General features: G+C 36.1%; 1 protein-coding gene across 1 annotated transcript; it reads left to right on the top strand.

Moving 5' to 3' along the window:
* The first annotated feature begins 667 nt into the window (after positions 1-667).
* LOC105444971 lies at positions 668-14,581 on the top strand. The gene is made up of 9 exons (XM_030974486.1): positions 668-1,039; positions 6,470-6,621; positions 7,297-7,350; positions 7,833-7,972; positions 8,512-8,605; positions 11,058-11,228; positions 12,051-12,198; positions 12,783-12,868; positions 13,279-14,581. Exons 1-9 carry the CDS (start codon positions 964-966, stop codon positions 13,600-13,602), a joined length of 1,245 nt encoding a protein of 414 aa, XP_030830346.1. The 5' UTR covers positions 668-963; the 3' UTR covers positions 13,603-14,581.
* Positions 14,582-15,825: the final 1,244 nt, after the last annotated feature.

Here is a 15,825-nt window from a genome sequence, read left to right as displayed (position 1 = left end):
AAATTTACATGATTAAGTGAATATTTATAATTAAGGGTGAATTGCTTTTGACTCTGCAATATGACATTTTCATTATTGAACAGAATTTTCATTTGATAGGCCTATGACAGGAATATGATTATTTTGAGATTTAATGTCGGGTCTCTCTGTGGTTTTTCAGGCCCCCAACTGAGATCAAGACCGGCTTGGCGAAGGCAATAGTGGAAACATTCCCATTTCTGCGTGATTCTGAGGGAGAAGGCTACGTAAGTTTTTTTTTCCTCCACTTTCCTTTGTAAGGTAATTCACCATAGGTGGTTACTTTTTCCATGAAAAAGTGTCAGGTCCATTATGATAACAGCAGTGCATATCTTGACAACTGTTCAATGAAATTCTTATAAATTTTATATGTCAATTTCAAGGAATTTCATTAGAGGATGTTGAGATGTGCACTACTATTAGTGTAAGTTAATCTGCACTTTTTCCGGAATTGCCCATGAAAATCGAGTAGGAATTATTTGTAAAATTTGGTAATATTTATGAATCCTGCAACTTTTAAAGTGTATTTTTCCCTTTTTTTAATGGGCAAATCACTTGACTCAATATTCATTCTTAAGATTTATTTGTTTGCTTTATGATTGAAGGAAGCTTTCTTCACAAAGAGTATTGGAAGGCATACCGCTACCGGGTACATCGAAGAGCGTCTACACTCTAAATTACAGGGATTTAAAATTTAAATCTTAAGCCGGATTTGAATGAAATTAAATCCATAAAGATTGATTTTTAATCTTAAAAGATTGCTAAACTGGTTCTTAATCCGAGTTTCAAATATATTTTTTTCAATCCCAAAAGATTAAAAAAAGTTCCGAAAATTAACGGCAAATTGACCAATCCTGGCGATAAGATTTTGTCACATGACATGTGACATCATGCGAGCGGGAATACTTTTCGATCTGCGATCTGAGCTACCGTCGACGTTTGAAAATGGCTGACATGCTAAAGGCGTTTTTAGAGGAAACGCTAGGCCCAAAGGCAGGGGAGACAGAGCGAATATTAGAGGGTAAGTACATTTTGTATTATCTAGGCTATCTGTATTGGAATAACTAATTTTATGACAGCAGAACGAGTGTTTTCACAAGTAGGGAACAGTCCCGGAACGGTCTCTAACTTTTAGTTTTACTACACGTACGTAACTAACGCCTGCGATCGCGACGTGTCGTGATCAAGCTAGCTAGTAGTAGCTGTACGATGGTGCCAGTCCCGATGTCTGCAACCTTAAAATTTGACTTGAAAAAGAGCAAAAAATAGGTTTGCATTCATGTAATCATTACTCTCATGCTAACCCTGATATTCTAAAGAGTGAGCATTCCAAAATCTTATGAAAATTTGAGCAAGAACATTTTAACATTTTTAATTTTAACAAGAAAAGACGCCCGTGTCATTCTAAAATTGCAAGCCCGTTCCGAGACAAGCCACAAGGCCAGGGCGCTGCGCAGTCATCATGGGCACTCCTACTGAGTACCAAGAACTAGTCCTACCATCATACTACATTCATACATGTACGCCTTGCTTAGACAGGCGTAGTTAGAGTCCAGCCCCAGGGTGAGGTGGGTTGAACTAAGGCCAGGGATAAAGCATGATGGTTGTCCCTAGCTAGATCTAGACCTATGGCTATGTCTTGAGCAAGAAAATTTTTTGTTTTCCTGTAATTATTACTTTCATGTTATTCCTTAATTCTAATGAATAATCATGCTAAAATCTCATGAAAATTGGAGCAAGAACACTGAGTTAGAATTGTCATTTTAACAAGAATTAAAAGAGGGCCATGACCTGTGTTGTTTTAACATTATTCATTGTAGAGATTAGTGCCCATGTCTGCGAATTCGCATAACTGCACAATTCAAATAGATCTAGACCTAGACCTCTAGGTCTAGAACAATTAAAACACGCAACGCCAACGGATATCAATTTTTAGTCTATCTACAAAGTTTATTTGATGCAAAAACAACGCAAAAATATTGAGAAAAGTCCTGATATCATTTGAGCAGTTTAATTTGCAAGCCCCGAACTGCATGTAAAATGATATTTATTGCATGTTTTGTTGTAGACTATCTAGATCTAGATAGGTCTAGGTCTTATGTTAGACTCTCTAGATCTAACGCAGGTACGCATCTTCGCAGACATGGGCGCTATGCATTAATGGGCATTCCTGCCAAACATTCCTGTAATGATTATGGATTATCAAATATTGAAGGAGTTACGGAGAGTTACGCACTCTTCGCCGCGACTCGTGTCATAAATTTTGTAATATTTCAGTAGATCTTCTGGACCTAGTCCTACTCTTAGATTCTAGTCTGGAGTGCCCGTGATTCGACTAAAAATTATAATTTCACACACTAGAACACTAAATTATAAATAAACACACAGGAATCAAAACATCGCTCACACACAAAGTCACTGACCACATCCAAATTCAGTATTTAAACTCCCAAAATATATTTAAAAAGCTGATTTTCATTATCAAAATTGCGATTTCGGCTCAATATTTTCAAAGGTCTTAAAAATGGGGTCACTTAAAACCAGCTATAATTTTTTTGTTTGTTGCAAGTCACGAAGGTGATGGTATGGCTGGAAAAAAACACCAAACGAACACCCGAGACTCTCCGAATGCGATCATTTTCCTAATCAAAGCATTGCTGTAGTTATAAACACACATGTTTAATAATATATTGTATGCACAGGGAAAATTAATTATTTCCTTCTGAGAAAAATGGAAATTTATGGAATATTTAGTACACAAAATGAGAGCTGCTCGCATGTGACGTCACAGAGTTGCCAGTTTGCGTTTGATCGATTGCAACTTTTAAAAATCATAATTTTTTTTTATCCTTCATCGATTTCTTGTCAAACCTTCACTGATCTATTTCTCTCATTTTTCTGCTTTTGTTAAAACCAACTTGATATCAGGGTCGACTTCCCCTTTAAAAGAGTTATCACAGAATTCTTTAAAATTTTGAAAATAAATCTATATTTTCAATATATTTTTGTTTCAGAGAACTTTGGCAACACTTCCCAAAGGAGACACACATTCTGTCATAATTGCTTCACTTTGATAGTCCCGTCCCAGTTGTGATACGGATCAGATTCTGGACCCAAAAATACGCATTTGGTGTTTTAGAATTACATTGCATTTCAGTATTCAGGAAATGTGATGTTTGAATTAGATCATGGAATTGTTATGCTTGAAATGTGGAAGACTTATTCATGCTGATACAGTGAGAGAGTATGCTCGTCATTTACGTATGTCCCATGCAGTCTTTGGGAATGGAGAGACACTTGTTTGTGGTCAAAATGGTTGTATGCGAACATTCACCCTCATGAACTCACTGTTACGTCACATACGTCGACACCATGCCCGCATGCCAGTTGCACATAATGACCCTTTACATGGTGACTTTGCTCATGAAGAGGATGATGATGAAGGAGAGGATGACCAAGCAAACTATGATGAGGATGTAGAAGATGCTGAGCACGTTTATGAACCGGAAGATTTCAATCTAGGTTCATTGAAGAAGCTGGCTATGAATTTGGTCATAAAATTAAGGTCTTCAACATCAACCACATACTCTACCATTCAAAGTGTCATCACTTGTACGAAAAACATGTTTCAAGAAACACTTTCATCTCTACGGCAAAGAATGATAACTGTAATGCAGCATCATGGAATTGACACCAACTCACCTGATGTACAGGAGCTTAATCTTCAATTTCAAGAGCTTGAAAATCCTTATACGGGTATTGAAACACCAGGTCAGCAGATGAAATACATAATTGAAAACTTAATGTTGGTTCCTCCAGTTGAGCGGGCATTGGGAACAAGAATTGATCACAAGTTGGACAGAAAAACTGGCCAAACAAACCAAGTAGTTGTCACAGAGACATTCCAGTACCTACCTATGCTAGAAGTTCTCAAACTTGTACTGAAACCAGATGTAAGAGCCCTCATTGACTCAGAAATTAGATCACCAGAAGGCATCTTACGGGGATATATGGATGGCACACAATATCATCAGCATGAAGTGTTGCATAATCACCCACATGCTCTTAGAATTGTACTCTACTATGACGATGTGGAAGTCGTTAACCCTCTTGGGAGCAAAAAGGGCCTCCACAAATTGGGCCTGTTTTATTACAGCATTCAAAATTTCCCACCATGTTACAATTCCACTATGAACAGTATATTTCTTCTAGCAGTATGTTACAGCTCAGACGTGAAGAAATATGGCTCAATGCTATTTTGCGACCATTTCTTGATGAAATGAAAAGACTTGAAAGTGAAATCGGCGTAGAGATCCTCATTAATGATAACATGATAGAGGTTCATGGTACGTTGGTCTCATTTGTCGGAGACTCACTTGCAGCACATGATATTTTGGGTTTTCTAAGCCCATCAGCAAGAAAGCTGTGCAGGTTGTGCAAAGCGACTCGAGAAGAAGCCCAAACTAAGTTTTCAGAAGAGGACTTTCAACTGCGTGAAATGGATGAACATGATGAAATAGCTCAGCTTGCTGCCAACAGGGGACGTGGTGATTCAGATAGTGGCATAAGAAATGAATGCCCATTGAATAGGTTGAGGTCTTTCCACTGTGTGAATAATTTTAACTTTGATGTTATGCATGACCTACTTGAGGGAGTGTGTCAGTATGAGATTAAACTCATACTTAACCAACTTCTCTTTGTTGATCACTTCTTAACATTGACTGCACTTAATCAGCGCTTATCATCTTTTCATTATGCTTTCAACGATAAGAAAAACAAGCCAACTTGCCTTTCAATGGAACGAATAAGGAATGCACAAGACCACAAAATGGGTGAAAAGGCATCCCAAATGTGGTGTCTAACAAGGATGTTGCCTCTGCTGATTGGGGATCTTATTCCTCAGGACAACATGCACTATGAACTACTACTGTTGCTGTTACAGTGCTTGGATATAATTTATTCACCAGTAGTTTCTATACCTCAGACTGTAATACTGAAATACCTGATTTGCGATCATCATAGTCATTTCAAGCTCGTTTTTCCTGAAAGCCGAATGATAAACAAGCACCATCATATGGTGCACTACCCGATGTGCATGAGAATGTGTGGACCACTAGTACTTTCACAATGTCTACGGTTTGAAATTAAGCACAATTTCGGCAAGAGATTGGCAGCAATTAATTGTAATTTCAAAAACATTTGCAAAAGCATCGCTGCCAAGCACCAGGTGATTCAATGTGCTGTTTGGATGGGAAAAGGTCTAAGAGAAGATTTGGAAGGCATTAGTGGAAGTGTTGTTACAGTTTCATCATTGGAAGGAAGTCAGTGTATCATTGAAAGCCTTCACCTTCATGAGGACACTGAAATATTTTCAGCCAGTAAAGTTACAGTGTATGGAATTGAGTACATTCCTAACCTCTACTTGGCAACAGCCATTGATGATGATGAACCACAGTTTAGTCGAATAGTGGTTATTTTGGTCCCAGGGACAACAGCAGGAGACATCAAATTTGTTGTAAGAAAGTGTTGGAATAGAGGGTTTTTCCGCCATTTCCATGCCTTCTGTGTCCAAAAAATGGAGATGTTTGAGTACAGTTTGGTGACGCTTGATGACCTTATTGACCATGTGCCTTTGACTGCATTATCATCCTACGAGAACAACAGTTCAAGAGTGTACCTGTGCCCTCGACATAGTCTAATACAACATAGGTACATATAAATTCAATAATGTGATTATACATGTATGCTCCTGCCCCCTTAATGAACTGGCCTATTTTGAGTTTTGTATTAATATAACTTGGGGGGGGGGGGGCGGGGGCCTCGCAAACCAAAGTTAGCATGCACACGAGAATTTGCACAAAGAGAATTTTAGACCTCATCTATGAAAAAATGTTCAAATTATATGCAACAAAAAAATGATAATAGTAATCAAGCTTTTTCAGGGAATTTTTTAAAAAAGGCTTTTGGACATTTTCAAGTTGTTCATGTCTATAAATTTCTTACATGTACATGTATAGTTCATCATCTGGATCAATTTTCAGTTTGAATAAATTATAAATCAAGAGGGAGACCTGACTGACTTACAACCAAAGTTTACATGTATATCTCACTTAATTAGCTTTTTCTTTCGTACACAAAATATCCAAAAGAAATTTATATTTTTGTTCGGGTTGGTCTTTGGTCATGAACGATCACATGCATAATTGCATGTACCTCTATCAAATGATGTCTGATTTTAAAAATGTAGTGTCCAAAGAAAGTAAAAACTTGAAAGAAAAGGGTGAAATTGCACTGCTGAAAACGTGGAGGATTACTCATCAAAATTTGCCTTTTGCCCCCCCCCCCCTCCCCTGCACATTTTTGGTTAATACATGTACATAATATATATACATTGTACATGTACAGTATTTCCTAAATTTCACTTGTGCATCTCTCCTTTTTCCCCGTATAGAGAATGATGTTGACCTAGAGGTTCTACGCACAATGTCAGAGGGGGATCTTGAGAAACTCGGAATATCGTTTGGGTTGAGACGAAAATTGACTCTGGCAATTAGAAAGTCACAAAAACAACTGGAGAGTACCACTGATGAAGTCGTTATACATGTAAGTATTTTCTTTTGTAGTCCGATTATGTATTTTGAATAAATGTATGTCAAAATATGAAATGTTATAAATGAAGAATGTGTTATTTTTTTGTAAAGATGGATGATTTAGATTAGTTTCAGTTGCCTTTAATGCTGTCATGTATTGATGTCAAGCGCGGTTGTGCAAAGGTTGAGCTATAGAAGATGGTTACATTTTGATTGTCTTTATTGCATTATACTACATGTAGGTGTAAAAAAAAAAACAATTTGACACTTATGATCTCTAATAACTCAAAAGTGAACTGTTTATCAAGCTCAAATTTTGACACTATAAACTTGGAAGGATGATAATTTTTTTCAATTACATGTACATTTCATGAAATTACTTTTGCTACCCAATGTTAATAATTCATGGCTCTTGGTTTAAAGAGATGATCTGGAATTTCACCTGCAATACACAATGGTGTTGTTGTGTTCTGAATTGATTACTTATACAAACATTTTTTTTGGATTTTTTTTTGTCTTGGTTTTTCAACAAGTGAAAAACTCATTAAATATTCCAACATCATTTTATCAAGTTTTATTTGAAGGAATGTCATGAATGAATGTCAATCCAGAGTAACTTTTTTTTTTTTGTGATTAATTTGTATTTGTATTTTTTTTACATTTTTTATTTTGTCACTTTTACCCATGGGATGTTCCAGCAAGTTCTGATAGCCCAGTTCCCAAGAAATTGAAAAGTGTGATGGTAAGCTGTATTCCCTAATGCTATTTACAAGATATGTCTTCAAATTTGAAATAAAACCATGAAAAAATTAACTCTGTATGATGGTGAAAATGTCCTTGTTTAAATTTATTGGTACCCATTCCAGGTCAGTCATCCAAATTTGAAAACATTCATTTGTTTGGTATAAAAGAAAAATCGAAAAAGTTTTCAAGTGAATTAAAGTTTTTGGCATTTTAACATAAATAGAATGGAACTAAAACTGCTTGGGCTAAATGTACTTTAATATTAGCAAATAAGAACATATTTTGATTCCTAAATGTAATGAAATAAGTTTATGTTTCTTTTTTGGCCATGAATAATGCCACTTGAAAAAATACAATGGAATGCTTACATGGTGTTTTAAATTTGTACAGTATCTTTAATATGATAAAATCACACTTTTAGTTCAGATAATAATTGTCAATATATCATCAATGAATTAACACCCGGTGTTACTTTTACAGAATCTCAAAGAAGCAATGAATAATTCATCTGAAGGACGAGAGCTAGTGAAGCATCTTGATGGTGGTTCTACATTGTCTACCAAGCAAAGGAAGGCACTAGTGAAGATGGCTGTTGGACATCTTGTGGACCTACATGGCTTGTAAGTAGTGAACACTCGATGTAAATTACACATAAACTGCCCATGAAAACTACATTGAATGAATGTCCTTACTGTTGTTCATACTTTGTACATGCAGCTTTATATACGACCTCAAAGGTAAAAAGGCTAGGCTATTTTGGTGAACTATCAGTGGGGGGGGGGGAGGGGGAATCTTTGCCTTGGATTGACCAAAACTGGTCATGTAGAAAAAACATCCAATAATGAATAAGCCTGTTAAAGTTTATACCTTTATCTCAAATGATTTTTGAACTTCAAATTATAGGCTCATTTTGGCCACGCATAGCATGGTACCTGATGGTCAAGACTTCCTAAATTTGTATAAAAATATGTGTATTACTCTAGGCGCTAAAGTCATGAAAATGAGATAGAGATGTTTGGAAAAGTTTGTTTTGCAAATTTTCGAAATTCCAGACCATAAGACTGTCCATGTCAAACTCATCTTACTACCATATGTCAGTAAACAGTCAATGGCTGCTTGTATAATTTTTTTTTCTTTTTTCTTTCAAACATTCATGAAGGTGGCCACCATCTAAACAGAAGACCTTGTTGGCTAAAGAGATAGTTAGTACATGGCCTTCAACCAAAGATACCACACCTGGAATGGAAGGGCATGTAAGTAAACATTAAATGTTACATATAGAAAAATTTGAAATGGTGACATACATGTTCATGTGCATGTTTGTACTTAGTTAATATAGTCTCATAAAATATGTATTAAGAGAACAATGTGCCAAATATTTTTTGTTCTATAGATGATTTTATATTGTAAAAATTAAAACAAAAAAACACAAACTATGAATTTTAGGCTTCATGGGAGGATTTCTTAAAAGAATTTTTAGTGTAACTCTCAGTGTGTTAGATCGAATGCACTATCTGCATATGAATGAAAAACAAGTCAGAGATAATCTTGGAACCAGGACGGATTCGAACCTGCAACATCTGCTATCCGGGCAGCAACTATACCACCAGGCCATCTCTGGTCCATGGAATAGACACGATGAATTAGAATCAAATATCCCGAGTCTCTTAATTCTGATTTATTAATATCCATGGTCCCCAGTAGGACAATATGAATCCTACTAACATTCATAGCCTATTGTCCTACTGGAGACCCTGAATATTAATAAGTCAAAATTAAGAGACTCAGAGATATTTGATTCTAATTCATTGTGTTTATTCCACAGACCAGAGATGGCCTGGTGGTATAGTCGCTGTCCAGATAACAGTAGATGGTGCAGGTTCAAATCCCTCCTGGTTCTTCTTAAAAAACCACAAAATGTGTAATTGAATCTCTAAACATTCAAACCCATCCTTTGAGTTAAAAATACCAGGATTTCTGTATGTGATGTTCTTATCTGGTGAACACTCGGTAATATGCCCTATGTACAGTAACCAGCATTGGATGCTCTTGTGACAATCCATTATAGAAACCTCACATTAAAAAAAAAAAAAAAAAAATCAAAAATAATGATAAAAGAGTGGTGAATTTAAGACAAGACTAATTTTGCAATACAACGCACATACACCGTAATGTGCTTTCACTTGTAAAGACCCTAGGCTTATTTCTCCCATGTAGGTGTGACCTTCTTTTAGTGATTTTTTAATCTAAAATGCTATGAGTCAGACAGAACACATGAGCAGAATAAGCAAAATTCACTTACAAATTTGAATTTATTACTGTTGTTCATGAATGATGTCTGTTTGGCTAACTATACAGGTATTTATTCTCGAACAAAGAAACAAAAAAATGTATTTTTAAAAATTAATTTTGGTGTGTTGCTATTACATCCTAATACTGGAAGTTCTTTTTTTATGCCTCCGCCCACCGAAGGTGGTGCCGGAGGCATTATGTTTTCGGGTTGTCCGTCCGTACGTCCGTCCCGCTTGCTCGTTAACGCGATATCTCAAGAACTAATTGAGATATCAACTTCAAACTTAATAATAGTATGTACCACCATAGGAAGACGAACTGATTAGATTTTGGAGTAATTTGGTCAAAGGTCAAAGGTCACAGGGATCAACTTATGAAATTCCTGGCATGGACTTTGTTATTGCAATATCTCAAGAACCACTGAAGATATGAGGCTCAAAATATTATGTATGACCGTGGGAAGATGATCTGACCAGATTTGGGTGAAATATGTCAAAGGTCAAATGTCACTGAGGTCAATTTCTGAAATTACAGATTTTAGCCTTGTTATCAAGATACCTCAAGAACCACAAGAGATATGAAGATCAAACTTGATGATAATATGTATCCCATCATGGGAAGACAGTCTGATTAGACTTTTATTAGGTAGGTCAGTGGTCAAAGGTCATAGATGTCAATTTTTGAAATTACAGGTTTTATCCCTGTAATTCCATCCATCTGCACTGCATTTAAGGCGGAGGCATATAGGAGACGCAGTCGCATTTGTCTTGTTTTTTTCTTCTTCTTCAATGAAGGAACATTTCTTCTCACATGATGGGTCTGGATTCATCCAGTACAGACTAAAAAATGTAAGAACATCTCAAAATGAAAGAATGAAGACACCAAAAAAGAAGCCTGAGAGAGAAATGAATGAAGCCTCAGCAGATGAAGCTCCTCCTCATTGTTTTTCGCTTTTGCATGTGCTTACTGCCATGTTTTCATTCTGTTCATCATCTCCTTATAGAGCACTTTACAAGTTATAAGTAACTGACCAAAAACCTTGCCGTGTATTACCCTGGTCATTGGATTCAATCTCAATTCTGCAGTAACAGTTCAGGGTTCAGTTTGTCTGCCATTCTCCCTTTGTATGTGTCTGTGTGCATTGTAGGCGAGTGTGTCAGTTGAAATGTGGACAATTTGTGGTTGAGGCTGTCATTTTTCAAAGAGGGTCCCAAATATGGGGATAAACCTGGACAATAATTTCATGATCTGAGGATATGCACATTTCCTGACCATCTTACAGATTACTGACGTTGATTTAGGAATTACATGCACTTTATGAGGAAATAGCATTTTATGGTTTCTTTTCATTATTTTATAACCCTGCTAGGAGCATGTCACATTTTCACTTGCAGTATCTTATTCTTGTTTCAGATTGATTGGATAAAGTTTTCACCACCTCATCGTGGATATATGTCTACGCACACAGAGTATTTCCAGGACACGCACAAGTACAGACGGCACATCATTATGGATAGTGGTAATCCTATCACTATTACAGAAGTGTTGACTTTGTTTCCTAGATATCAAGATATTCCCCAGTTGGTAAGTTATTTGTGTTATGAAATTATCATGTCAGTACTCCCACATCATTGATACTTTTGAATTTCTTTTACTTTCTAGAGGTGGTCAGGAAAGAAATTTGGGCTTAATTGTATCCCCCGAACAGAGTTTTTGGTGTGGGTGGGGTCATCGTTGCCATGGTAACAAATTTATTTGTGGAAATATTCTACAACCTTTAACTTCTGCTGTTTTTGCCCAACTGTCATGAAATTTGGCAAACAGGACCGATATAACATGGAGTTGTTAAAAATGGAATTTTCAGAAGTGCCACGCCAAAGCGTTGCCATGGCAACCACATTTTCTTGTGAGCGCTCTGCATGAAGGTGCGTTATGATAAAGGGAAGACACCTATCAATTTTGGTGTGGTGGTGGGACGGTTTCGGGGGATACATGTGCTCGGACCGGTACCCCGAGTGCTCTAGTTAATTTGCAAATTTAGAACCAAAATATTATTACCCAAATCATCGGGAGCATTAGAAATATAATTGTGATGACTACCGCGCCTTATCATTTGAAAGTGTCTGCACTTTTTGGGCAATAATGCTTTCATTACATCTTGTTTAATATACATTTATGTGTATAGATTAAATCTGTGGGTGATGAAGTGATAATAAAATACTGGCTTGTGTTACTCTTAAGGGATATGGAATATATTGCCCTTGATATGATATTGTACTTGCCTTCTCTTGATTGTAGCTCTGTCAAAAATGTCTGATATCCCCCTAAAGTCCATCCAATATTATATAAGTATTTTAATTGTTTTTGATAACATTATTTTGTTATCCATTTCCATTGTTTCCCCAGATTGGAATTGATTTCTCAATGATGCACAAAGCTGAATCGGAAAAGTTCATTACCCAATGGTCAACCTTGAGAGAGAAAATCATACTCCTGGGCCAGGAGGAATATCATAGCGTCAAGCAAGTGATAGAGCGTTACCAAGATACGGACAGTAGGTTCATGATTTTACTTCATTTCTTGAATCTGAATCAACTCATGGTTTTAAGACATCATACATCGTTGAACTTATCATAGGTCCCTGGAAGTTCTTGGAAATATTTTCAAAAATCACAATGTATTCAAAAAGAAATAGTAATTCATGCACAGTAATGTTGTATTTTTCACCGAATTTATCCTTCGTAATTTTATTGAAAGTCATGAAAAATTTACTGGATTTTATGTTCTTTGGTAGACCTTTAATGTTTGGTTACTTCTGGGTCTGGAATGTCCTCGAGTTTTAAGCTGCTCCAATTATATAAACCCTATCTAATGGCATTTCAGTCACTTCCGGCATCTGTATTTACTTTTAGCATCAAATTTTGTCATGGAAATTTTTTTTTTTTTTTTTTTGGGGGGGGGGGGGGGGGGCTGCCCGCCCCCCCCAAGCTCCCCCACCTGTACGCCAGTGGCAGCATGGATTTTGTTTTCTATGCAAAGGGTGACATGTGATCCACAGATCACCTTGTTAAATTCTCCTAAGGTATAAAGGTCTTAAAAATATTCTACTTTATTCATTTTCATTTATTCATGTTTCAGGAGATCTTTGTGCACTTCTGGTGACAAAATCGAAGGTCAACTGTAGCAGGTCTGCTGCAGTGCAGTACCTGATACAGCATGTGCCAGTGAGTAATTGTTAGTTTCCTTTCGATTCTGAAAATTTTGCACTACTACATTATTAGACATGGTTCTAGGATATATGATCTGGGGTACTTTAAAACTACATGTAGATGATTCTGTCATACATATGTTAGCCTCTCTCATAGTAATAGCCACATTGAGGTCAAGAGTCATTTGTGAGTTGTGATAAGGTAAATTTACCTTTTTATGGGTCTTGGTAACTGTCCCTTTGCGCTATACATGTAACTATACAATCATTGTTATTGTGGACAGAAATGCCACCCACACTAAAATACACCCACCCTGAAAAAAAAAATCCTCTTTAAAAATGCTGATGTCTTTGAATTTAGCAGGATGCAGGATAATGTTGTCATTCACTTCTACATATATATATGTTTTCAAATTCTAATTACAGGCAGGAACAAACATCGAGGAAGCTATAAACCAGATCAAGAAGGAATACAGGCAGCCCCTCATAGTGGCCCTCGGAAAGGAGACGGGAGACGGGAGACAGAAGCAGTACTTCTTGTGCCTTGACAGCATTCCTGTGAGCGCCGGTTCAACAGTAGTAGAAGCATTTGACAAGTTATTCAAATGTTTCTTTATCTTTGGTGTTAATTATCCCGACATCCTCTCCCATTTCTATGATTATTTTGCCTCATTTGTCTATGAAATTTGGCCAACCCATAAGGTGAAGCCTATGGTACGTTCATTTGCATGTGCCGTAAAATCCTCTTAGTTTACTTTTATCTATAGATCTTATGGTCAAGATAGACTTTACCATCATTTATTTAGAATAGCTACCAGAACATACTAAAAGTTTAAGAAATTTAAAGCAGTAAAATTTAGAATTAGCATCTTCCGTATGAGAAAATTCTTTTCCCTATAGATTTCCATGAAAGTGCCACAATAAAACGATGATAATGATTATATTCATGTTTCCATCGACCACATTTTTAGCTTTATAACATGAAAATTATTTGCCCAATATTCAAATTAACATCAGCGAACAAAGGATATTCATATTTTTCATATATTTGCATATGGGTACCATATTAAAATAATTCAAGTGTAAAAAAAATATGCGAATAAACATGATGGGAACATTTTTAAATATTCAAATAAGATTCCTTTGTTGAAATTATTATTTTCTCTGTAAAATTGCATTTATTTTTTTATTAGAACAAATAATTTGTCCGATCTGTTTTGAAGTTCAGCAAACACGACAAAACACGACAAACACATTTTGAAAATAATTCATTTTTTTGTTGAATATGCAAATAGGCTTCCAACAATAGAAATGAACAAATTCATATTTTCATCATAATTTTGATTTTCATCTTTAATTTGGATCTCAGTTGCCTATTAAATGTGTTAAAGCCAGTGTGTTCAATGTCTGTGAAAATGATAGACATATTTTCGAACCAATAGTGTGATCATTATTTGCATATTATGCAAATTTTACTACTTTCCACTTCTTCAAGTTTCCTAAACTTTTAGAGTACGTTGTTCTGGTAGCTATTTTAAGTAAATGGTGGTAAAATCGTTTCTGTTGCGATTTGTTTTGGGTTATTATCCCCTCGCCGACAAAGTCAGAGGGGATATAGAAACGCTGCTGTCCGTCCTTCCGTGCGTCTGTGCGTGCGTCCGTGCGTCCGTAACAAATTTGGTTTCCGATCAATAACTTTAGTAATATTTGACGAATTTTAATGAAGTTTGATATGAAGGTACATTGTATCAAAATACAGGCCAAGTTCGATTTCGGAGTATGTAGGTCAAAGGTCAAAGGTCATAGCTCATTAAATATGCGAAAAAATACACATCTGGTTTCCGATCGATAACTTTAGTAATGTTTGACGGATTTTAATGAAATTTGATATGAAGGTACATGGTATCAAAACACAGCCTAAGTTCGATTTCGGAGTATGTAGGTCAAAGGTCATAGCTTATTAAATATGCGAATCTGGTTTCTGATCGATAACTTTAGTAATGTTTGATGAATTTTAATGAAATTTAATATGAAGGTACATGGTATCAAAATACAGCCTAAGTTCGATTTCCGGGTATGTAGGTCAAAGGTAAAAGGTCATAGCTCATTAAATGTGGTTAACTACCTTCCCTAGTAATATAATAGTATAGTCTAATGGAGGTAACTTGTTCTGACGTATATAGGCCATTTGTACCCTGCGAGGGGATGCTACGCTTTGCGTTGACTTGTTTCATATTTTGACTAGACTAATATGAATCGAGGTATATGCAAATAATTTAGTTCTTGTTGAGCCACCGAGGTGGAACGAGACTAAGGGATCCTTGGCGGCGTCCGTCCGTCCGTTATTTGGGGTTCAAAGGTCATGTATGTAGATCAAAGGTCAAATATGGTCTTGAATAACTGCAACCATTTTTTTCCCCTCTCTATTCACACAAATAAGCTATTCTTGGTATTTCACTAATAATCAGAATCAATTTACTAGAATGATTGCGAAACACATTATGGCTATTGCCTTGTTCTATTTCCAAAACCGAAAAAAGAAAACCTAGAATATTGATTTTAAAAGATTGTATTGTGAATAACAGTAGAAAAGGTGTTGTTGGTAACTTGTTAACTATGCTTGAAATTGTCGGGAATACAGGTTGAATACAGGAAATTGGAAAACAAACCATAATTTTGGGTATAATAACTTTTTTCTCAATGTACATTGTTGCAGTCATTGTTATTAAATCTTATGACCACAATTTGAGCATGGTCTTATTTAATTCACCGATCTCAGGCAGGGTAGGTTCAACTGCCTAATTCCCTTTTCTTCCAGTGTACAGTCTGTGCAAAGTGGGTTTTCAACATAGCCTATAGATGTACGTGATGGTCAGTTATAAAAGCCTATACACGTTTGTGATGGTCAGTGATAAAAGCAACCAACAAAAATGTATGTGTGTGCTTAATTTTCTAGTTTGCAGAAGCGTTATA

The sequence above is a fragment of the Strongylocentrotus purpuratus genome, unplaced genomic scaffold (genome assembly GCF_000002235.5).
Source record: "Strongylocentrotus purpuratus isolate Spur 01 unplaced genomic scaffold, Spur_5.0 spur5_scaffold_7, whole genome shotgun sequence".
Lineage (NCBI taxonomy): Eukaryota > Metazoa > Echinodermata > Echinoidea > Camarodonta > Strongylocentrotidae > Strongylocentrotus > Strongylocentrotus purpuratus.
This window is presented reverse-complemented; position numbering and strand designations above follow the sequence as displayed.

Bases quoted from the DNA above. Each gene is read 5' to 3' on its own strand.
- LOC105444971 (XM_030974486.1), top strand. From the start codon at position 964: ATGGCTGACATGCTAAAGGCGTTTTTAGAGGAAACGCTAGGCCCAAAG. The intron at 6,622-7,296 runs GTAAGTATTTTC...TTTTACCCATGG, and splicing joins CTGATGAAGTCGTTATACAT to GATGTTCCAGCAAGTTCTGA. The intron at 12,199-12,782 runs GTAGGTTCATGA...TTCATGTTTCAG, and splicing joins GCGTTACCAAGATACGGACA to GAGATCTTTGTGCACTTCTG.